Source organism: Gossypium arboreum, chromosome 2 (genome assembly GCF_025698485.1).
Source record: "Gossypium arboreum isolate Shixiya-1 chromosome 2, ASM2569848v2, whole genome shotgun sequence".
In the NCBI taxonomy this organism is placed as follows: Eukaryota; Viridiplantae; Streptophyta; class Magnoliopsida; order Malvales; family Malvaceae; genus Gossypium; species Gossypium arboreum.
This window is the reverse complement of record NC_069071.1, coordinates 114,827,389-114,852,354: the sequence shown is the minus strand read 5'-3', so window position 1 is coordinate 114,852,354 and position 24,966 is coordinate 114,827,389. Positions and strand designations below refer to the sequence as shown.

Sequence of the window (24,966 nt, the reverse complement as noted above, 5' to 3'; positions counted from 1 at the left end):
GATTTCTTTGGATATGGATGAGACATTCAAAGATGAAGATTTGGCTTTGATGTTGTTGGGGTCACTTTCGAGGAGTTTGAGTTCTAGAAACTACTCTACTTCATGGCGGGAGTGATATATCTCGAGCGAAGTGCATGCGGCCTTATACGATTATGAGCAGAGAAAGAAGGACAAACAGAAAAACTCAATCGAGATCTGAAGCTTTAGTAGTCCGAGGTCGTTCATACACTCGGAAGAAAACTCAAAGGGAGATCAAAGTCAAAGTCCGGACTCGGGAAAGATGAATGTGCCTTTTGTCATGAGAAAGGCCCTTTGGAAGAAAAATTGTCCAAAGTGAAGAATAAGGAAAAGCTCAGAGATGCTTGTGTTGCAAAGCATGATACCGATGACTCGAATTATCATGGTTGCATCATCATCGTCGTTCCATTCGGATGAGTGGATATTGGATTCGGGTTGTACCTATCATATGTCCCTAACCGGAGTGGTTCTCGATTTAGTAGAACTAAATGGAGGAGTTGTTTATATGGGCAATGACAATGCTCAGAAAGCTGCTGGGATAGGTTCAATCCAATTAAAGAATCAAGATGGATCAACCGAGTTCTAAGCGATGTTGATGCGTGCCGGTTTGAAGAAAAATCTCATCTCATTGGGAGCCTTGGAATCCAATGGTTCGATTGTTACTATGAGAGATGGGGTTTTGAAAGTGACATCTGGCGCACTTGTGATATTGAAGGGCATCGGGAAAAATAACTTGTATTACTACCAAGGTAGTACAGTTATTGGAGCGATCATTGCAGCTTCGGTAATAAAGAATTGGACTCAATGCGGTTGTGGCATATGAAGTTGGGACATGCGGTGAAAAATCCTTGCAAATTCGCAAAGCAAGGATTGTTGAAAGGTGCAAAGGCTTGCAAATTAAAATTTTGCGAGCATTGTGTTCGGGAAAGCAAAAGAGAGTGAAATTAAGACTGCTATCCATAATACAAAAGGTATTTTGGAATATGTTCACTCAGATGTGTGGGGCCTTCCAAAACACTTTCGTTGGGAGGAAAACACTACTTTGTTACTTTTGTTGATGACTTTTCGAGAAGAGTTTGGGTGTATACCATGAAAACTAAAGATGAAGTGCTTGGAGTTTTTCTTAAATGGAAAACTATGATCGAAAACCGGTGGCAAGAAAATCAAGCGGCTTAGGGACGGACAATGGAGGGAATATAGAAGTGATCCGTTCTTGATGTGTGCCAAGAGTATGGTATTGTTCGACACTTCACGATTAGGGATACACCATGCAGAATGGAGTGGCGAGCGTATGAATCGAACATTCTTTGGAGAAAGTTCGATGTATGTTGTCCAATCTTTGGGTTGGGCAAGCAATTTTGAAATGAGGTGTAACATACTACCGCCATCTTGTTAATCGTTTGCCATCATCTGCATTAGAAAGAAAAACTCCTATGGAGGTATGGTCGGAAAACCGGCTCTGATTATGATTCCTTACATGTGTTTGGATCCACCGCATATTACCATGTGAAGGAGTCAAAGTTAGATCCGAGGGCAAAGAAAGCTCTCTTTATGAGAATCACTTACGGAGTGAAGGATTTCGTCTTTGGTGCTTAAGCACAAAGAAAATGATTTATAGCAGAGATGTTACCTTTGATGAATCATCACATTGAAAAAGGTAGCGAGATGAAGATATTCAGACAAGCGATACTCCACGGCCAGGTGGAGTGTACTCCAAAACAGTGGAGTTTGAGCGGATGGGGATTTGCCGATTAATAAGTCTAATTCTCCAGCCACAATGGAGGAATTAGAGGTTGAAGAGGATCGACCCAAGAACCATTAAGTACACGAACCGATTGCGATTGCAAGGCCAAGGAGAGAAATTCGTAAACCCGCTCGATTCTCGATATGGTGGCCTCACGCCTTCCGTTGTTGATGATGATATTCCTATCACTTATCAAGAAGCAATGCAAAGCTTAGAAAGTGATAAATGGAAAAGCGCCATGGATGAAGAAATGCAATCTCTCCGAAGAATAATACTTGGGAGTTGGCGCAATTACCGAAAGGTAAAAGGGCAATCGGATGCAAGTGGGTATTCGCAAAGAAAGATGGATCTCCTAGCAAGAAAGATGTTCGCTACAAGGCAAGGTTGGTAGCTAAAGGCTACGCTTCGAAGGGGGAATTGACTACAATGATGTTTTTCCCTGTTGTGAAGCATTCCTCCATTAGAATTTTGTTGGCCTTGGTAGCACAGTTGAATTTGGAGCTAGCTCAACTTGATGTTAAAACGGCTTTCTTGCATGGTGAGTTAGAAGAGAGATCTATATGACTCGGCCGAAGGATACAAAGATCTTGGTGGTAGAAATTGGGTTTGTAATTTGAACAAATCGCTATATGGATTGAAGCAATCCCGAAGCGATGGTACAAGCGATTTGATAGCTTTATGAAAAGCGATACACAAGAAGCAAATATGACAATTGTGTGTATTTGCGAAGCTACATGATGGATCTTTCATTTATCTACTCTTGTATGTTGATGATATGTTAATCGCGAAGAGCCAAAAGAGATAGATAAAGTGAAGGCTCAGTTGAATCAAGAGTTCGAGATGAAAGATCTAGGTGAGGCCAAGAAGATTCTCGGCATGGAGATAAGTAGAGATAGAGCAGAGAGGCAAGCTTTGTTTGAATCGAAGCAATATCTGAAAAAGGTATTACAATGTTTTGGTGTAAATGAAAACACTAAACATGTAAGTACCCACTTGCTTCTCATTTGAAACTTAGTGCTCAATTATCTCCAAAACGAAGAAGAAAGAGAATATATGGCAAAAGTCCCATATGCTAATGCGTTGGGAGTTTGATGTATGCGATAGTGTGTCTGCTACCGACATTTCACAAGTCGTTGGAGTTGTGAGCGGTATATGCATGATCCTCGAAAAGGACATTGGCAAGTGTGAAATGGATTCTACGGTATCTTCAAAAACCGTAGATGTTGGTTTAATTTTGAACAGGATGAAGCACTTGGTCGGGTTGTAGTCGGATATGTTGATTCGACTTTCTTTGGTGATTTAGATAAACGTCGTTCAACTACGGGGTATCTGTTTACTCTTGCGAAAGCCCCAGTGAGTTGGAAGTCTACCTTACAGTCTACAGTAGCTTGTGTCTACTACAGAAGCGGAATATATGGCGTTACAGAAGCTGTTAAGGAGGCTATTTGGCTTAATGGATTGTTGAAAGACTTGGGAGTTGTTCAAAGTCACATTAGTCTATATTGTGATGATCGAGCGCTATTCATTTAGCGAAAAATCAAGTCTATCATTCAAGAACCAAGCATATCGACGTAAGATATCACTTTGTGCGGAAGTCTTTGAAAAGGAAAAATTCTACTTGAAGATTCCGACGGCAGATAATCCTGCAGATATGATGACCAAAGTGGTAACAAAGAATCAAGTTTAATCATTGTTTGAACTTGATTAACATCCCGAGAATTTGAGCACCTTCAGTGTATGGCGCCGAGAGCGCATTTGGAGGCATTACAAAAGATAGCTTTATCGAATTTGGGAGTTGAAAGAAGTGAAGATGTGATTATCCTAATCAAATCTTCAAGGTGGAGATTGTTGAAAAGTCAAAATGGTGGGTGGTGGGAGGTGCAATTGGCACCGAAAGAAAAAAAGTGGCAAGCAACTTGTTTAAAGTTGAATGGGATAATTGCAATTTTGGTCCCTAATTTTTAGGCCATTTGCAAGTTAGTCCCCGAGCCTTAACTATAAATAGGCCTAACCATTTCTCATTTCAATCATCCCAACCAATCTTTCTCTATTAGTTTTCTCTTCTCCCATTTGAGAATTCTTAAGGAATTCTATTTGTTTGTAATATTTTGAAGATAGTAAAGTTATCATCCGGTGTTAGTGCAGGGACGTAGGTATAATTTACGAACCTCGTTAAAACTCTTGTGTTCTTTCTTGTCCTATTTTTCTTTCAATATTTGAGGTATAATAGTAGTATTTAATTGTGCTATTAAATTACTATAAAAGGGATATTCTGACTAAGGAAAGACTTGGTATTTAAGAGATCCTTGTGATCCACCTCTCTTCCCTGGGAATTGAACTTTGTGTGATTTTTTAGTACAATAATTTACACGCTTCCGACCCTATTGAAACAACACTCCCTCCTCAAATCATAAATAGGAGGATAATACGTTTCAACGTACTCGAATCCACGTTAAATGCATTGGGCAACAATACACATAACAATCGAGCTAAAATTTAATTGACCAATCAAAATTTTATTTTAATATATTTTATACATTTTATTAAATACTCACAATTTATTTATCTATATTCTAAATACGTGATTTGCATAAATGTATGTGTAATAAATTTTATGTACTACACAAGCGTCACATTAAACATGGAAAACACCAAAACAAATTAACCTTTCAATTCAACCAAAAGTCAAATTATGAAGGTAGGAAGAAGGTTCCACTTAAAAGAACAGTTAAGAACAAGTCTTTTCTAGTCCTATATATGTGTGTGTGTTTTCGATGTACTCTACGAAGTTTTTTCAGACACAAGCTGGTAAATGTTTTGCTGTAAAGAATGGTCTGTGAAGAAGGTTTTAGGGTTGGAGATAGATTTCAATGGCGTCGAGTTTTTCTAAAAGCAAAGGTAAAAAGTTACATACAATTATTTGTTCTCCAATATTATTAATATTTATATATGCTAATCATTTGAGGGTTTCTTTTTATTATTTATTTTCAAAAGAATAAAGTTTGGTCGGCAGGGGTGGTAGGTTGTTACTTGTTAGTAATATTCACCTGTCATTCTGCACGAAAATTTCAACTCTAATTTAATTTCAGCATTTTATCATTAATTATTTGGGTTAAAGTTTGTTATAGGAGAACGTGAATTTGGAGAAGGAAAGTTATACATATATTTTTGGTAGAGATTGAGTTATATATATATATTTTATAATATAAAATATAATTTTATTATTTTATAATTTTTAAAATAATTAATTTAAAATTTTATCAGGAATAAATTATAATTTTACTATTTATTTATTTAAATTTTTATAATTTTTTTATTTTATTTTAGAAGACTCAGAATCCTTACTTATTCTTTACCTTTGGCGTTTTTAGTTGTGTGGACACTGTTCATTAGTAGGCCATTTAGTGGCGGAGCAAGAGGTTGGTAGGGCTCGGACACCCTAAAATGATAAATTTTTAATTTAGTCTCTTTATAATTTATAAAATTTTAAATTAGTAATGGTGAAATTACATTTTAACCTCTCAAAAATGAAAAAAATTGATTTAGACCTAATTTAGGAATACTTCTCAAAATTACTTTTGAGATGAAGTTACTGAAAAAAGTACTTTTGGGCCAATTTTTTATTTTCAGAGAAGTACATTTTCTCTTAAAAAGTAATTTGTTTAGAAATATTTTTGTTCCAAAAGTACTTTTGAGAAGCATTTTTAAACTAGCGCAAGATTTTTAAAAATTATAAAGATATAAACTATTAAAACAATAAAATTATATTTTTAGTATCATAAAATATATAATTTAATTTTAACCTTTAAAAAATTTTCTAACTTCACTGTTATTGCTGCAATTAGGCCAGTTGGTAACCATATTGTTGGTCCTACAACTTTGATTGCCCAAGGTCCTTTATGGCAAAATAACTAATCACAGGCAATTATCCTGTTATCCCATGTGGGCGACACTCTTTATTAAATGTCGAAATTACATAGATTTAAGCTTTCTTGAATCGTGTCTCGGGTTGTAATATTATTCCTATGTTAGCATAACAAATTGTCTGTAATGAAATTCATCAATAAATTTTGCTGTGAGGGGACCAAGTTGTGGGCAAAAAAATTGGAAGGAAAAGACTTGAAATTTGATAATGTTGTTTTCATCAATATTTGCCAATGGTTGTTAGCATTATGCAGGTCCATTTGCTATAATAGCCTCTTATTATTGATATCAATCTCTTCTATTATCGCAATAAAAACCTCTTAATTTATATTTAATAAATTGATAATGTATAATTTTATGTGTCATCAATAAATTAGATAACGATACATTATAAAGATAATTTTAAAATTAAATTTATTTTTAATTATGTGACGTCAAATATTAACTCTATATACATATTCTAATTTTCCAAATTATTTTTAGACTTATTTCCCAACCCAAAAAATTGCCCCCACAAGAATGTTGTAGAGACAATGTTAGCTTCCAGGAAATTTCCTCTATCACATCTGAAACTGTAGATTCTTGATGCAAATCATGGGGCATCAGCTGGTTGATGATAATTCACACACATTAAAAAAGAAAATATTTTTTGGTAAGATTTTAGTACTTAATAAGTGTTGTACAATAAAGATATATATAAAATGTCAATTCGGGATCTGACACAAAATATTCATAGTTTAAGTAATTTTAGACACTTCATTTAAAGGATTTCTTCTTTATTTTATAGACCAAAACACTATTCTCTTTATTTTGACCTCCGTTAATATTGTGTATCAACAATAAGATATTAATATAATATATTCCTATTTTGAGAATTATTTATGCAGACAAATTAGTGGTAATATTTAAAATGTAAAGTACTTTTTATTTTTTTAAGTATTTCACATAAAAATATGAAATATAATTTTTCAAATATATATGCATATATTAATTCAAGTAACAAAAATGACAGTTTCCTGGAACTTTCCTCTGTAGCTCTTGTAAGGGAAAAAGGAAATGTACATATAGTTTTTCAATTGCTTTTGAACTCATCCATGTGTTTACGGGGTTATCTTCTGAAAAATGGGTCAGGTGAGATAGTGTTTTCGGAAAATGAGAGAGTTTATGTATAATTATAGGTTCGAAAAATGATTTTAGATAAAAAAAATTAAACTCATTTTCTAAACGAGCCTTGGGTAAGTTTTTTTGTCTAGGCTCTGCTCGGTTTGGCTCAAATTTGTAAAAAAAAAAATTATTGTTGTTTTGTCATTGTTTTATTGTTATTTCGTTATTATATTATTATTTTTTTATTGTTATTATTTGTATATTATATAACTCTTCTTTTATTGTTAGTTTTATTACTATTTTAGAGACATTTGTTTGTTAAGTTACATTTATCTTACTGTTATTTAAGTATAATTTTTTTATTTTAATATTTTTATCGTATTTAATGTATTATATTTTTAAATTTATTTTTATATAAAATAATAATACAATTGACCCAGACTAGATTCAGATTTTAATATTTTATCTAAATCAAATATGCATAAAATTTTAAAACTATTTTGAATCGAGAAATAAACTTAAAATTTTGCCTCAAGCTGATCTAGTCTGACACATCAATATCTCTGATAACAACAACTCAAACAAACAAGAACTTCTATTTTGAGAATATGTTATCATCAATTTTGTCTTTTGGAATAAATTTAAGTGATATAATGTAATATAATGTGTCTACAAAAATAATTTTCTAATTATATTATTGTGAAATGTATATCAAAAATCAACCAAGATAATAAATAGCATTTTTCAGTCTGTCATAACATGTGATTCTTGGATGTATGTATATAGAGAGAGAACTAAAATATCAGCACAACCCAGAGCTTGTGTCCAAGATTGTTGCTTTTTTCTGGTTTATCATCCTTTGATGTCCACATCATTTCCAAGATGGTGGTTCTCAAAATTTTCAGGCGTTAAATGATAAATCTATAGTATTGAGGTCAATATCACTACTTGTTTTTTTTATCTTCGTTTCTGACTGAAAGGCTTATATATTGATAAAAGATGTCTTAAGTAAGTTTGATATGATTTGGTGTATGATCGGTGTTGAACATACAAGAGATAAGTGTTTGATGAATTTTTTAGGGTGAGACAATGCATTCACCATGTATTGATCAAACTTCTTTTTATTCTCCTTCATAGCTTCAACGAGGTGGTATTTGTGTGTGTGAATTTAGTTCTTTTACTTTGTGAATTTAAAAAATTTAAGTTTAGTTGTTAATATAATCGAATTTTTTGAAAAGACGTTAAAACTTTTTATTAAATCAAATTACATATGATTGTGTTAGGTATAGATTGTTTTCGATTTATGGTTATGGTCCTGCTACTATGTTTAAATTTAGGATTTTAATGCCTCGTTTGGTTACTAGTGTAATAGCATGAAGAAAATACTTATTTATTACGAATGTATTACTAGGTAAAAAAATAAGACTTCTTCAAAATAAGTGAAAATTTTTCCTTCTCTTTGCTAAAATTTATTGGAGTGGTTAAATACTACAAATTGAATTAGTTTATTGCTAAAATTCAGGTAAAATACATTTTTATACATAAAATATATATATTGACATGATAACTCAGAATGTGTATTTTGAAGAAAAATTTTGTAATTGAGGAAAATAATTATTTAAATTCATTAACTTCATTATTAAAATAGAGAATTCAATTATATTAAAATTAAAATATAAAAATTAAATCCCAAATTATAGTAGAAGGATCAGAATTGAAATTTAAATATTATAATGGCCCATAAAAGGAAGAAAAAAAAAGTGACACTTACATGTGTAATGTAAAAGGCCTTAGGGCTTATATGGACATGAGCAAACCCAATGCTATTAAACAACCAATATAACTCTGATCAAGGAAAGAAAAAACAATTGCAATCAACCTAAAATTAGGGGTGAAATTAGAAGAAATTTTTAAGGAACTAAAATTAAATTATAATTTTTATGATAGTAAAAATATAATTTTAATATTTTAATAGTTCATATTTTTTAATTTTAAAAAAATTAATTTAATTTTATATTTTTAAATGGAATCAAAGTATAATTTTATTTTTATTAAATTAAAATTTTAAAATTTTAAACTGTCGCACTATCTAACATGCCAAATTTTGTGGTAATTTTTTCCATAAAACAAAACGTATTATTTAACAAAGCAAACGTGCCTTGTAGGATAAAAATATAAATTTAAAAAATGGACTCAGACAAAAAAATAAGACACATTTTCTAAATAGGTCAAACCTCAAGTAGGATTTTTGGGTTAGGCTCGACTCGAATCAGTCTAAACTTTCTTTTTTTTTGTTATTTTGCTACCATTTTGCTATTATATTGCTATTATTTTATTATTATTATCTGAATATTATATAAGTTTTGTTTTGTTAATTTTGTTATTATTTTAGAGGCATTTGCTTGCGAAGTTGTAATTGTCTTAGTGTTATTTAAGTATAAAAACTTTTTTAATGTATTTTCGATTTGTTGAGAAACATTTATTTTAATGATTTTACTGTATTTGATGTATTATATTTTTTAAATTTTTTATATAAAAAATAATACAAGCGGGTTGTGCTTGAATTTAGCGTTTTTAATCTGGTTCAGGCTTGAGCAGAATTTTAGACCTATTTTTCAAGTTGAGCCTAGAAAACAGACCTAAAATTTTGCATCAACCCGATCCAAACCCAACCCGACTCATAATCAGATCTACTAAAAAATTTTGGTATAAATTTAAAAAAAGTTAGTATGCACTTTTTTTTCGAGCGCACTCCTCTATCTTATTTAGTATATATGTGTAGTTAATTGTGAATGGATTAAAACACGAAACTAATAATTTTTGTTATAAAAATCGATCAATGATCAAACAGTTTGATTTTTTTCGATTCAATTGATTCAACTAATTAAATATAAAATATTTTTAGAAAGAATCATAAAATAAATAGTAATGGATATAAATTATAACAAAAAATTAAATAAGTAAAAATATGCTTCAAGTCCTTATACTCTTCAGAGATTTGAATTTTAGTCCATCTACTTTATTTATAACAATTAATTTCTCCACTTTTTCAATTTAAAAATTCATGATAAATTGTTTGCACCATTAAAATTTTGTCCGTTAAATTCATTAATGAGACGTTTTAAAATAAAGAAATATTCGCTTGATAATCATATAACACAATAAATGATATTGTATGAACTTGAGTTTAATAGATTTTTATCAATTTAAACGAGTTTTCAACTGATATTTTATCGATTCAATCGATTAATTCATATTCTAACAAATGTGAAAACACAATTAGACAACTATTTTATTAATCATCTCAACTAAATTAATTTCAGTTCTTCACTAAGTAATTAATGATAAAGCAAATTGCCATTAATTATAATAACTATTTTGACGAAAAACACAACATTATATAACTATAATGCTGAGAATCCGAGACAAAATGTTCCCCAAATGCTCTGTTTTGTTATTAAAAATAGTAAAATATATTTTATTTAAAAAAATTATAAATAGTAATATTTTTTTAAACTTTTTAAAAAAATAATAAAATTAGCAAAATCAAACTGACCCAAAATTAAAAAAATTTAAATCTAATCTCAACCTAATTCGAGTGGAATGGAAGCTGCCCAAGTTGGATTGGGCTTAATAGAATATTTTTGAAGTGACAAAAAAATATATTAGTGCTTATAATATTTAATGTTAAGCCTATCGGAAAGTTCAACAACTAATATTAGAGCTGTCGATTGAGTTTTAATTCAGTTAGTATCAATATTATTATTAGTGAAGGAGGACGTAAGTTTAAGTGTGCTGAAGCGTATTATATCAATAAATAAATAAACACTAAAAAACTCTGAATGTAAAGTGCACCATACATTAGTGAGGCTTTTCATCTTATAAGATATTGTGATGGGTGTGGTCCTACATCAAATTGAAAATAGGTAAATTTATCATTGAGATCCTTATACTAATAGTTAAATTGTATTTTTCTCTTTTTATATAAAAAAATTGGTAAATTAGTCATTGTACGTTAAATCAAAGAGCAAACTGGTCATTTCTGTTAAAAATTTCATCTATTTTTAACTGTTAAAAACTAGCATGATTGAATAAATAATTAGACATTTACACGTGGCATGCTAAGTGTACCTCATGTTAACGTATAGGGATCGATTTTTAATAATAGAAATGGTTAGAATTTTTAATAGAAAGACCTATTTACTTTTTTATCTAACGCACAGGGACTAATTTGTCAATTTTTCAGTAAAGATGATAAAATGCAATCTAACTCTTATTATAAAGACCTCCATGGTACATTCATTGTTGAAAACATTAGTCTTAGGAATTAAAGTAAGACTGTCATATGCAAATGCAATATGTAGTTTTTCTATTAGGTTACTTTGGGTCTAAATCGCATCATATGTGAGTTATGTCCGGCTTTATTCTGGTCTAGATTTAAACATATATTTCAATTCTTAATTAGCTATATTTTGTATTCAGTTGATTCTGATTATTATTAACCGAACATATACTTTTTGTGATTTCTATTATATTTATCACGGTGGACGTACTTGAGAGGTCTCTTTATTATAGAGATCTAATCAAATTAGTCCCTCTATTATTAAATGAATCGATTTAGTCATCGTGCTATTAAAAAAAGTACATAAGACCAAATTGAAATAGAATTAATATTTACTATTTTAAAAATATAATTTACTATTTAATAGAGTTAATAGTTTTAAAGTTTTTTTATGATTTTGTGAATAAAAATTTTTATTTGGAATTGATCTGCAAATTAAAAAGTGCTTACAATTTAATTTTTTTTTGTTCTTTTTATTAGTATAAGGACTAAATTGATTTGTTTAATAATAGAAGTACTACTTCAATCCAGCCCCAGGGACTTCCCAGATACTTTATGATTGTACTTAAAAAACCGTAAACAAGCTAAAAATTTGGGCAATGTTGATTGAAATGGTAATTGTTGTCATAAAATTGAGGGAGTTAAATGCAATTTTCGTAAAATGTAGTGAAAATAATTCTAATAGCTACCATAGCATATAATAACTGATACCAGAACCAGCTTCCAACAACAACCGGTCTAAGCAAAAGACTGATTGGTGAACTTTCAATCACACTCTTCTCCATGGAATCTCCTTCCCCCAAATTTCAAGGTAATAATAACATTTCTTAAATCCCTAGCATTATTTTTTCTCTAAATTATTAACTACCAATTTTTTTTTCAAATTTCTTCCATCTAGAATGGATGAGCCAAATTGGGGTCAACCCTCCACCTCCGCTGCTTCGTCTTCGTCTTACAGGGAGAATTCAGGCGCGGCGGCGGCGGCGTCTTCTTCGGGTTCTTCTTCACAGGTTCGAGAGGAAGAGGAGGACCGAGATCAGGACTACCCGCCACAGCATCATTTCCAATTTCATAGTCCCGAGCTTGAGAATCACCACATTGGTGGCTTTCTTTCTTATAGAGATAACTCACCTGCTTTTAATGATAATTCATCATCGGTGATTAGAGATGACACGTGGTCTTGCATCATCGTGGTTTTCACTTTTTGGTTTTTCGGTTCGTATGAATCTTCTTCTTTTTTTATGGTAATTAAGTAAAGTTTTTTTATTTTGATGTTGATTTTTTTGGATGGATTGGAACAGTTTCGATGACTTTGATTCTGGGAGTTTACGGGCCAATGAATCTACAACTTGGTCCAAATTGTTCTCTTCTTATTCAACCAAATCCTCTTTTTGTTCAGAGTGTAACGGTGATTTGCCTTTTACGTTCTTTTTTTTTTATGAACTTTTGGTTCAATTTATGCTTTCTGTAGAGGGAGGGGTTGTTTTTTGGGGTTTATAGCTTATTTCGGTTTTTATTAGGTGGAGGAGAAAGATGGTACTAAGCCAGGACTCAACCTCTATGGATTATATAAATCTCCACCTCTTGATGAAGTTACTACCTGGTCTGAAACTTACACCCCCACTATTCAAGCTGATTCTCACATGGTAACTTTGATTTTTGTTTTGTTTTTAGCTTGAATAGTTTGGTTGTGATTATGTTTCTAAGCTCTAATTTTTGATGATACTCAGGAGTGGATTCGTTATCTGAACAGGGGATCTCAAGTTAATATTTCATATAATGTGAACTCAGTTAGCTCCTCTGTTTTTCTTATAATTGCTGAAGGTAATCATATAACAGTAATAACTTTTCTGGGAACTGTTTCCATAAAGCGTGTTCTAGGAATGTTGTGAACTAAGTAATAGAATCTTGGGAATTTAATGCTTCAAGTTATTTTATCACATTGCAGGGAGTGAAGGCCTTGCTCGATGGCTTGAGGATCCAACATACCCTAACACCACTTTATCTTGGAACATTGTTCATGGTGAGATGGAAGTGGTAAAGCATGAATTTTCTTACCATAAAAATGGTTTTCTACTGACTCTGTAGTTTTGGCAGGGAGTGGTATGATTCAGCAGGATATATATAGATCTTCAAGTTATTATATTGCACTTGGTAATATGAACACAGAGGACATAAAGGTAGTGTTGAAAATTTGACTTGTTTATCTTGGTGTGCTGATTTGGTTCTTTTGCTTGAGTGCTGCTTAAATACTTGAGATGTTGAAATCTTAACTACCTCTTTTACCAACTTTAGAAATAGAAATATCTCATGCTGTTTGTCCCTTTTAGTTTGTTTGAATGGATTTGATATTATTGATGAATATTATTAACTTACTAAGAGGGGCGGGCTACTTTAATCATTAAAGCAATGCTGCCTTGTAAGTTGTAACTGTGGTGGGAAATGTCAGAGGTGAAGCTATTTCAAATAAAACTTTGGGATGTTGGTGTTTATTATGCGACTAGTCTGCAAGACTACTATCTGTATGATTAAAGTAATCAATGGAGTGTGTTCTTAAAAAAAAAGGACCTTGAAACATGAAAACATTAATGTCGATTTTCTCAATTTGTTATGTTAAAAGTTTATATGAATATGAGATGAACAAAGTGGGAAAAACTGAATTCCCATGGATCCCTTTAAAAATTATCTCTGTGTATGACCTCAAAATATTAGTTCCAAGAAGCCCTTAACCTGCCAAGTTAGATTTGAGTGGTAGCTATATACATTTGATTGATGATATCTCAAGTTCTAGTAGGTGCTTTAGGTGACAAGAATGCCTGCCATTCTATCAGATTTCACTGAACCATTTCTTTCTATAGATACAATTTCCCGGTCTTCCTTCCCTTCTTTGGTTACGTCTTTTTTCATGTGACAATTGTTTTGAGTTTTACATTGAACAGGTGCAATTAAACTTCACATTCAAGGCTTATATTTACAATACAACTGAAGCTTACTACAGGTGTACCTTCGCTAATGGAGTGTGTAGCTTGAATATCTTGTTTCCTGAGGGAAATTCTGTAGTCTTGACATCTCCTGGTCCAGAACAGGTAAATCTCTTACTTTCTTTTAAACATAAAATCTTTCTTTCAATGTCTTTCAAGATTATGTGGTTTTGAAGGCTGTTACATAGCCATTTCCATGTTATTCGAATCATGGATTAATGCGTCTTCATAGCAGAGGCTATATATATTATGACTCTTCCTTCATTACGGAATGTTGTCTTTACGAAGACTTTACATTCGGTTTTCTCTCTTTCTTTGGTTGCTCCAGCGTAGATCTGCACACGACTGGTCTTTTAGATTGTCGTATGGACCAAGATGGATTACATATATTGTTGGCATTGGTAAAGTGCTTTCTTGATTGCTCTCATTACGACATTTACAAGTATATCATCTTATAATTTTGAATTCTATTTTTCTTCTGAAAGGTGGAATGACTGGAATCATGTTGGTTGCCTTTAACTTCTTAAACAAGTTCCAATATACTCCTGAAGATGAAGTACGTCTTCATAATGGGGAGCTTGCCTCTGCAAGAGCCCCTCTGCTTTCACGCAAAGCCGATGATTTATCAAGTCGAGGATCATCTTATGATTCCGTTTCAAGTGATGAGGCAGATCTTGAAGATTTTCTAGCAGGTTCTCTTGAAGGCACATCAAAAGGAGATGGTGAAAACAGTAACAATACCCGGAGACTTTGTGCAATTTGCTTCGATGCTCCAAGGGACTGCTTCTTCCTTCCATGTGGGCACTGTGTGGCTTGCTTTGCATGTGGAACAAGGTAAACTATGCATCCTCACCTCTTTTTTACAGGATTAACTCTGCGCTTACAATGACCTGCTGATTGTTACCTGCCATGATTCCGAAATTTAGCTTACTATCAAAAACTTTTCTTTTTGTTGAAGAAATGCAAGATTTTCTTAGTTGACGACAAGTATTGTAATAAACGTTTTGCAGAATAGCAGAGGCTGATGGAACTTGCCCCATTTGCCGTCGGAGTATGAAAAAAGTGAGGAAGATTTTCACGGTATAATCATGGGGAACTGCAGTTTATGCTGATGGATCCCTTAATTGAGTGAATGATACACTGTCTGACTGGGTTATCTTTATCAACACAGTTTTCAAGGTGAGACTCTTATCTATCATCGTTCTAAACGATGTTACTCCAACCCGTCATTGTTCTTGAAGCATTGTATCCATCGAACCAATGAGCCATGCATTTTGTTTTCCCATAGTGGCTCTTGTATCCTTCATAAAAGTAGATTTTATTTGGATTCAACAATTCAGTCATCACTTTACAAACAAACCAACTAAAAAGTAATTATTATCTTCATGATTTTTAGTTTATCTTTTGAAAATCTGTGTTGTAATATATTAAGCTCCTAATTGAGTTGATGTTATTAGTCAACCAGTACCAACTCAATTGAGTAATGATTAAAATAACATTATTTACAAAGTAAATAATATTATTTATTTGTAAATAATGTTATTTATCAGATGATGGATTTGAATTTAAGTTTTTAACATTTCTACTTTACCGGTAAAAGTACTATAAAGGTTTATGTATTAAAAATCAGATTGCATTTTGCCTATTCTACATAAAAAAAATGAGGAACTTAGTCCTTGTACATTAAATCAAAGAACAATTTAGTCTTTTCTGTAAAAAAATTAGTATGGCTGGCGGAATAATCAGATAATGACACACAAATCTCATATTAGCATACAAAAACTAGTTTAAATTAATTTATCTATTTTTTAATAATATTTTTTATCCTACTTTATCATTTTAACCAAAACCTTATTTATGTGATATAGTTATGTTTTTTATGCGTACATGAGTGCGATGTAACGATTAAAAATGTTTCATTATTAATGGGAAACAATAGCATGGAGCAATGGGAAACGGAGTGTTGTAGTTGGTGGTAGACGGTCAAAAAGTAAATATTTGCTTCTTCTTATCATCATATCATGATAATGCAAAATGGAAAGCAATATTATCTCAGATCCGTCCAATATTTCTCAACAAAACTAATTACCGAAAAGATAAATCAACAGATTCATTGAACTAAGCAACATTAATAACAGAATCATTAATGGTTCTAATTTTTTATCATTCTAACTTTCGATTTTTAAATTCTAGTTAAATTATTTTTTAATAATATAATTAATTAAACCGTTAAAATTATAATGATAATAAAATATATGTAAACTATTATATTAGCGTTGTTAAAATTTAACAAGATAAACTTTAAATATTATCCTAAGTATAATCATTATGTCATATTTAATCTAATTTAATTTAATTATAAAAATCAAATCCAAATAACAGAAGAAAATAATTTTATAAACTAATTTTGAATGATTTGATTGCAAAATATCTCTAAAATCCAAACAGTTCAAATTTTCCCAAATTAATTTTGTTAAAAAATGAATGGAAATCCCACCTTGCCATGTATGCATTATTTAATTTATTTTACTTCCTTTACGGCTTTTACCGAGGTCCCGCGTGTCAAAATTCCCTTATTGACAATCTCCTTGAATTCTCACTTTCCCACCGTCCGATGAATAACAATAACCAAATCAGGACGATTTCACGTGATTTCTGCCGCACGTCAACATTTCTCACCAACAAGCAAGAACCCTTCGAAATAACCGACCTTTATTTGTGTCTCCCATCATCGCCACCTTCTTTGCTTCACCTCTTCTCTCCCACACACACCATTCAATATCTCCCATAATCTCTTTCAATTTTTTTTTCTTTTTTCAATTCTAAAAAGAAAAAAAAACCCAATTTTTGTTTTTTTTTTCTAAGCTATGGATGGAACTGGGGTTGTTGCGGTCTATGGAAATGGAGCAATGACCGAAACTCATAACAAATCCACTTTCTCAGTGAAAGTGGGGTTAGCCCAAATGCTTCGAGGAGGTGTTATAATGGATGTTGTCACCCCTGAACAAGCTCGTATCGCTGAAGAAGCCGGAGCTTGTGCCGTTATGGCTCTTGAACGAGTCCCGGCTGATATCCGGGCCCAGGGCGGTGTGGCTCGAATGAGTGACCCACAACTCATTAAGGAAATTAAGCAAGCTGTTACTATCCCTGTCATGGCTAAGGCTCGTATTGGTCATTTCGTTGAAGCCCAAATCCTTGAAGCCATTGGTATTGATTATGTTGATGAAAGTGAAGTTCTTACACCCGCCGACGAAGAGAACCATATCAACAAACATAACTTTAGGATCCCTTTCGTTTGTGGGTGTCGGAATTTAGGTGAAGCACTTCGGAGGATCCGAGAAGGTGCTGCTATGATCCGAACCAAAGGTGAAGCTGGGACTGGTAACATTATCGAGGCCGTTAGGCATGTTAGGTCCGTGATGGGGGATATTAGGGTGCTAAGGAACATGGATGATGACGAAGTTTTCAGCTTCGCAAAGAAAATTCAATCTCCTTACGATTTGGTCATGCAGACGAAGCAGCTTGGGAGGTTACCGGTGGTTCACTTCGCCGCCGGAGGTGTAGCGACGCCGGCTGATGCTGCGTTGATGATGCAGTTGGGCTGTGATGGTGTCTTCGTCGGGTCTGGGGTTTTCAAGAGTGGTGACCCTGCTAGACGTGCTCGGGCTATTGTTCAAGCCGTCACTCATTATAGTGACCCGGAAGTCCTTGCTGAAGTTAGCTGTGGGCTTGGTGAGGCTATGGTTGGTATCAATTTGAATGATAAGAATGTCGAGCGGTTCGCTGCTCGGTCTGATTAGTCTATTTCGAGCTTTTCGAGCTTCTTGGGGGTGAGAAATTCCACTTTTTCCTTTTTATTAACTTTTACCATGAAACTTAGATTATATTTAGTGTATTTGATGTTTATGTTGAATAATTTTGTGTAGTAATGAGATTTAATGATGTTCCTATATTATGCTGTTAACTATTCCGCGCAATGAGATAGAAGGTTTTTTAATGAAAAAATTCTAGTTAGGATCAAATTGTGTCAAATTTAAAGTATATGTATTAAATTCTAAGTTTGAGTATAGTAGAGGGACCAAAACCATAATTTGACTTTTTCTTTTTGCTGATTGGGTGCTTTACTTTTCTTTGATGGTGTAAATGATGATGCTTTATGTACACCATCTAGATTAACCATCTAGATTAACTAGTCACATTAGGGGTATAATCTAGCCAAGCTGATCCTGAATACTGGCAAGCTCGAGCTCGACTCAAAATATTGAGCTTGATACTTTGCTCGAGCTCGATCAAACATCTATTTTTAAGTTCGGCTCTAGATATAATCAAACTACTCAGAGCTCGAGCTAGATTAAGCTTGTGTGTTTTTTTTTTGTACAAATTAAGGTTTTTTTATTAATTTTTGCATTCAAGCTCAAGTTCGATTAAGCTCATACGTATTCAAGCTTGAATTCAGCTCAATAATTAAGCTTAAGGTTAATAATGTATATTAGCAATAACACAATTTAATAATATAGTCATATTTAAAATATATATTAAAAATTAAAAGCTCGATAAGACTCATGAGCTGTTCGAGTTGAGTATTATTAAGCTCGAATTCAGCTTGATTAATAGCTCGAGCTCAAGCTTGTATTGATAATTACCTAACCAAGTTCGACTTTCTTTTAGTCGAATTCGAGTAGCTTGCAAGTATCAATGTCTCATTTACACCCTTAAGACTTTATAAAAGTAAAAGATCAAATTATGTCAAATTAAGAGTATATGAATGAATTCTAAGTTTGAGTAGAGGGACTAAAACCATAATTTGACCCTTTTTGTTGTTGTTTGACTGCTTTGTCTTTCTTGGATGGTACAAATGATGATGCTTTATGTACACTATTAAAAAAAATAGGTAAGAAGAAAAGCTGTCTACTAAAGGAATAAATTGTTGAATAATACCATGACTTTTCATGTCTTTTGGTATTTGTTTAGGCATTCAAAGTTTTGGATTCTACCATAAATTTTCCATTTTATAAACACAGTTTAATGATATGCTTAGGAATGCATTATTTTGATTATTGCAAGCATCGTATATTTGTTGCAGTTTTATGCTAGGTTTGTCCTATTCTTTTGTTTTTATCTTTGAAGTTGTTTGTGAGTAGTGATTGGTAGTGAAAAGTGGATACGATAATGTTAAGAACAGGCTTTTTCTATTCCATTTTATTCATAAGACATTACATAAATATTTATACACATAGTAAGCCTAACTTAGGAAACTCTATACTAGGAAACAGACTAACTCTAGGGATGCTGTCTAAAAAACAGCCTTAAAGTTAGGGATAGTAATCAGTAAAATATTTACGAATCCTATCGATACACTTAAATATTCCTTAATTAGTAAACTGTAATCGACACTTCCCTCAAGTGGGAAGTGGATATCATCCATTCTCACTTGCTTACTAGTTTCGAAACAACTTTCCAGACAACCCTTTGGTAAGTATGTCGTTAGTTGACCATCGATGGACATAAATGGAGTGCAAATTAAGCCTTGTCCGCTTTTTTCTTTTTAAAATGTCATCAACCTCAACGTGCTTCGCACGATCATGTTGAACTGGATTATGTGCAATATTGATAGCAAACTTATTATCACAATACAATTTCATTGGACCTTCCCACTTGATCTTCAAATCTTCCAAAATAATTTTTAGCCATAATAGCTTACAAATTCCAAGAGCCATCGCCTAAATTCAGCTTCGCACTAGATCTAGCCACAACATTCTTTTTTACTCCTCCAAGTCACAAGATTGCCTCCTAGGCAAGTGCAATAGCCCGAGATTGATCTTCTATCAACCATAGACCTGCATAATCTGCATCAAGATAGGCTTCAAGGGTTAAATTCTCCCCTTTTAAATAGGATTCCTTTACTGGCGTGCCCTTTAAGTATTGTAGAATTGGATACACAGCTCTAAGATGTGATTCTTTGGGGTTGTGCATAAACCGACTTACAACACCGATTGCATAGGCAATATCCGGTCGGTATGAGACAAGTAAATGAGCTTCCCACAAGTCTTTGATATGAACTTTTATCAACTGCTGCATCTTCTAGTGCATCTCCAAGTCTGTGATTCATCTCTATGGGTGTGTCTGCTGGTTTACATCCCAACTTGCCTGTCTCTCGTCAACAAATCAATTATGTATTTTTTTGAGATATAAAGATTCCTTCCGAGAGTGTGCCACTTCAACAACAAGGAAATATTTTAACTTTCCGAGCTCTTTGACTTCAAATTCTTTTACTAGGCATTTCTTTAAATTCTCCATTCCTTCCGTGTCATCACCATCACTATAATGTCATCTACATAGACTAATAAAGCAGTCACTCCCTTGAAGATGAGTGTTTTACAAAGCAGTGTGATCTCCCCGGCTCTGTTTATACCCCAACTTGAGCATTACTTTGGTAAATCTTCCAAACCAAGCCCTCGGGACTGTTTTAGTCCGTACAAAGCCTTTTTAGTCTACAAACTACGTCTCAGTATTTGGACCGAATCTTGGTGGAACATCCATATAGACTTCCTCCTTAAGATCACCATGTAAAAAGGCGTTTTTTTATGTCAAATTGCTGTAATTTCCAGCCTCGGTTGGCAGCTAGTGACAACAACACTTTCACAGTGTTCATCTTTGCAACAGGGGCAAATGTCTCAAGGTAGTCTACTCCATACATTTGAGTGTACCCTTTAGCAACCAATCTTGCTTTGTACCTCTCCAAAGAACCATCTCGATTTATACTTCACTTGTGTACACCCAATGACATCCCATCGGTTTCTTTCCTCTGTAATTTCACCAAGTCCCATGTCTTATTTTTTCAAGAGCTTCCATTTCAACCTTCATGGCATTTTTCCAATTCTCATCTTCTAATGCCTCGGATACAGCTTTTGGGAATGGAGATAGAATTTAGGCTAGTAAGAAAGGCTTTGTGGTTATGGGACAAATTTTGTAAGACAAAAATAAGTACAAGGGATGTTTTGTATGTGCTCTAATCCCTTTTCTAATAGCAATGGGAAATTCATCTAAATTTTCAGTAGTTTCAGTAGTAGGTTCAGCAATTACCTCGGGTTGTATAGGAGGAGGAGATGATTGAACTTGCACCGGTGCCTTCTTCCTTGAGTAAACCAAGAAAGGACGAGTAGTGCCTGAATCCCTCTTTGTGATTTGGGTGTATTAGGCTCTATTTCAGTTGCTGGACAGGAGCTGGAATGTGAGTGTTTGGTTGCTTGGACGGAGCTGGAATGTGAGTGTTTGGTTGCTGGACAGCAATTGGAATGTCAAGAAGAAAGAATTCTCGTCCTTATCTTCGTGAATAAGATCTCCCAAGATAAGGACGATTAAAGAAATTCTCTTGTTCGCAAAAGTAACATCCACGATACATAAAATTTTTTGTGGCTGGATGATAGCATTTGTACCCTTTTGAGTGGAAGAATAACGAGAAAGACACACTTGACAGCTCGTGGATCAAATTTTTTCTATTTTGAGAATGTACATGTACAAAGGCAACACAACCAAATATTTTGGGAGGAAGGTTACTTGAAGTACTAAAATCAGGAAAGAATTTTGCTAGAACTTGCATAGGACTTTGAGATTCAAGGACTTTTGTAGGCAATCTATTTATCATATGAGTAGCAGTTAAAACAGCCTCCCCAGTATTGTTTAGGGACATTTTTTGGAACAAGAGGGCTCTTGTAATAGCTAAAATGTGACCATTTTTCTTTCGGCAACACCATTTTGTTGGGGTGTGCTAACACAAGATGACTCATGTATAATGCCTCTTTCTTGGAAATATGGTGAGAGAAACCGATTGAAATAGTCCTTGGCATTGCTTGACCTAAACCTTTTATTTCAATTCTAAATTGTGTTTTGATCATGTTGTAAAAGGTTGGAAAGAGACCTTACATCGATTTGCTTTTAAAAGAAATATTCAAGACACACGGGTACAATCATCAATAAAGGATACAAACCACCGAGCCCCGAAATATTTGAAATAGTGGATGGTCCCCAAACATCACTATGAATAAGAGTAAAAGGAGCGGATGTTCTTTCATTGCTTAGGAAAAGAGGTACGTTTATGTTTTGCAAGTTCACAGACATCACAATGGAATTTTTCAACAGCTTAATCCTTTGAACAATGAAGGAAACATAATTTTAAGGACTCTAAACGATGGATGACCAAGGCGGAGGTGATGGAGCCAAATTTGGTTTTATTGGTTTTAATAGATTCGGATATGAAAGATAATGGTGAGGAATTGAGCACTAACTTCTCCTTTGGATTCCTCAAGATAGTATAGGCCATTTACTTCCTTAGCATGTCCAATCATCCTCGTATTCTGTTCCTAAAAAGACATCGATTGTGATAGAAAACCACACTACAGCTTAGAGTCTTTGGTAATTCTTTGGATGGATAGAAGATTGGTAAATAGTTTTGGAACATGAAGGACATTTTTAAGAGTAAGGGTTTTGTTTATAACAATATCACCCGACCAGCCACTCGTGATCACAGAACCATCGACTCTGTTATCTTTCTACTACTAGGGCAAGGTGTATATGAAACAAATTTTTGTGAGGAGTGGGTCATGTGGTCAGTAGCTCTGAGTCAATGACCCAAGAACTTTTGTGGATATATCCGAGATTTTAGAATTTTGAGAAGAGGATATACCGAAAAACCAAACCACTAGTACCTATTGAAGGAGATTTTTCCAATGATCCCAATGATTCTTCAACTTCTCAATTTCTTCTTTATTGAACTCAACAGATGATTCTTGAGAATTCCCTTCTCCAGTGTTGCTGGTTTTGACAGTTTCAGCCATGTTTCTTTTGAACAAATTCTACAGAGCTTGAGGGTTGATCGGGAATGAGAAGAAGTTGCGGACAAAGAAAAAAATCCCAGAATTTGAGCTAAAAACCTGGCTCGGATACCATGTTAAGAACAGGCTTTTTCTATTCCATTTTATTCATACGACATTACATAAATATTTATACACATAGTAAGCCTAACTTAGGAAACTCTATACTAGGAAACAGACTAACTCTAGGGATGCTGTCTAAAAAAACAGCCTTAAAGTTAGGGATAGTAATCAGTAAAATATTTACAGAATCCTATCTGATACACTTAAATATTCCTTAATTAGTAAACTGTAATCTGACAGATAACGTGCTTCGGAAGTGATATTAGTAAAATTTTGAACTTAAAAGTCTGAAGTCATTGATTATGCTTTCAAGTGGTTTAAGAACACGACTTTCCTGTTCTTTTGGTATCGTATCAGCATTTGTAATTTCCTATCTTCAACATAGTTTGATGATGATTTGGAAGGCATCTTTTTGATTATGGAATATGGTAAGTATAGCTTGTAGTTTGATGCTATGTTGCCCTATTCTTTTGCTTTTAACTTTGAAGTTGTTTGGAAGTAGTGATTGGTAGTGAAAAGCCAATATAATAACGTGCTTTGGAAGTGATATTACTACATTTTTTAACTTAAAAATGTGAAGTCATTGATTATGCTTTCAAGTGGTTTAAGAACACAACTTTCCTGTTCTTTTGGTTTCGTATAAGCATTTGTAATTTCCTATTTTCAACATAGTTTGATGATGATTTGGGTGACATCTTTCCGATTATGGTATATGATAAGTATAGCTTGTAGTTTGATGCTATGTTGTCCTATTCTTTTGCTTTTAACTTTGAAGTTATTTGGAAGTAGTGATTGGTAGTGAAAAGCCGATATAATAACGTGCTTCGGAAGTGATATTACTACATTTTTTGACTTAAAAATGTGAAGTCATTTAATTATGCTTTCAAGTGGTTTAAGAACAGTCGACTTTCCTGTTCTTTTGTTATCATTTAAGCATTCATGGGTTCTGGTTTTCAGCTTAGTTTGATGATGATCTGGATGGCATCTTTTTTATTATGGTATATGATAAGCATAATTGTAGTTCGATGCTATGTTTTCGTATTCATTTGTTTTGAAAGTAGGGATTGATAGCTATACTATAAATAACATTCTTTGGAAGTAGTATTATTTGAACTGGTTCTATTATGTATACCGGATTTCGAGCGTTTCTTGCAAACATCAGCAGTGATATTTTGTTTTTCCATGCATTAATCCGATTTGCTTTCGATGTTTTGAGCTAGGTTTTTGAACCATTGAACTCACTGTTTGAGAGATTTGATTGTCTTTAGGCTCTTTGCTTGCAGGAATCCTTTCGTCGCGTTGCGCTATTCCTGGATTATACAGGTGTTTCTTACAGTGGGAGTGTCGTTTTATGTCGTAAATGTTCGTTAAGTGACTGGTTGTTTTCAATAATTCTGCCTATTTCATTTTCTAAATTTAGATCTTTTTAAGGTTGGTAGGAATTAAAGGAACTCAAATCTCTGGATTCTGCAGTTATTGGCTATGCAGAAACTTTTACCTGCATTTTCAGGTGGTATTGGTTCTTCATAAAAGTGGCTTTGCTTGTTATCAATTTTTCTTTTTTTGGTCTCATTTTCATCTGCATGTATGTCATTTTATTTGGCTGTGATTACAAGAGGTAAATTTACCATACAGGTTCTTGGTTCATTTAGTTTCTTTACATTAGATAAAAGAATAAATTGATCATTTCTATTGTCAAGAACTGGTACTTGGAGTCAGCATAAAGTGTCATTGTTTAGTTATTTTGTTAGTCATGTCAGTTTTTAACCGTAAAAATAGATAACAATTTTAATAAAAAATAGTTAATTTATTTTTATTTATTTAATGTAAGTGTAGTTTATTCATTTTTAAATAGAAATGACAAAATGTAATTCACTATCTATTTTTGGTTATTGTTGGTATACTCCTGGAGGGTTGGGG

At 33.1% G+C, this 24,966-nt stretch overlaps 2 protein-coding genes and 1 long non-coding RNA gene across 4 annotated transcripts; all 3 read left to right on the top strand.

The window, feature by feature from the left end:
- Positions 1 to 4,448: 4,448 nt before the first annotated feature.
- On the top strand, positions 4,449 to 5,955 carry LOC128284157 (uncharacterized). The gene is made up of 2 exons (XR_008274494.1): positions 4,449 to 4,660; positions 5,608 to 5,955. It is a non-coding gene; the product is annotated as an uncharacterized LOC128284157 (long non-coding RNA).
- A 4,549-nt stretch (positions 5,956 to 10,504) lies between these two features.
- On the top strand, positions 10,505 to 15,524 carry LOC108461693 (E3 ubiquitin-protein ligase APD2). Its single transcript, XM_017761611.2, has 11 exons — positions 10,505 to 11,943; positions 12,031 to 12,347; positions 12,434 to 12,540; positions 12,653 to 12,778; positions 12,863 to 12,956; positions 13,081 to 13,155; positions 13,230 to 13,312; positions 14,072 to 14,218; positions 14,442 to 14,514; positions 14,599 to 14,947; positions 15,124 to 15,524. Exons 2-11 carry the CDS (start codon positions 12,032 to 12,034, stop codon positions 15,197 to 15,199), a joined length of 1,446 nt encoding a protein of 481 aa, XP_017617100.1. The 5' UTR covers positions 10,505 to 11,943; position 12,031; the 3' UTR covers positions 15,200 to 15,524.
- A 1,271-nt stretch (positions 15,525 to 16,795) lies between these two features.
- On the top strand, positions 16,796 to 24,598 carry LOC108467098 (probable pyridoxal 5'-phosphate synthase subunit PDX1). 2 transcript variants are annotated; one of them, XM_053025237.1, is made up of 2 exons: positions 16,796 to 17,943; positions 24,315 to 24,598. In XM_053025237.1, exon 1 carries the CDS (start codon positions 16,981 to 16,983, stop codon positions 17,911 to 17,913), a length of 933 nt encoding a protein of 310 aa, XP_052881197.1. In that variant the 5' UTR covers positions 16,796 to 16,980; the 3' UTR covers positions 17,914 to 17,943; positions 24,315 to 24,598. The 2 variants fall into 2 exon arrangements, with proteins under 2 accessions (XP_052881197.1, XP_017623092.1); XM_017767603.2 differs by having other exon boundaries at positions 16,817 to 17,943; positions 24,330 to 24,598.
- Positions 24,599 to 24,966: the final 368 nt, after the last annotated feature.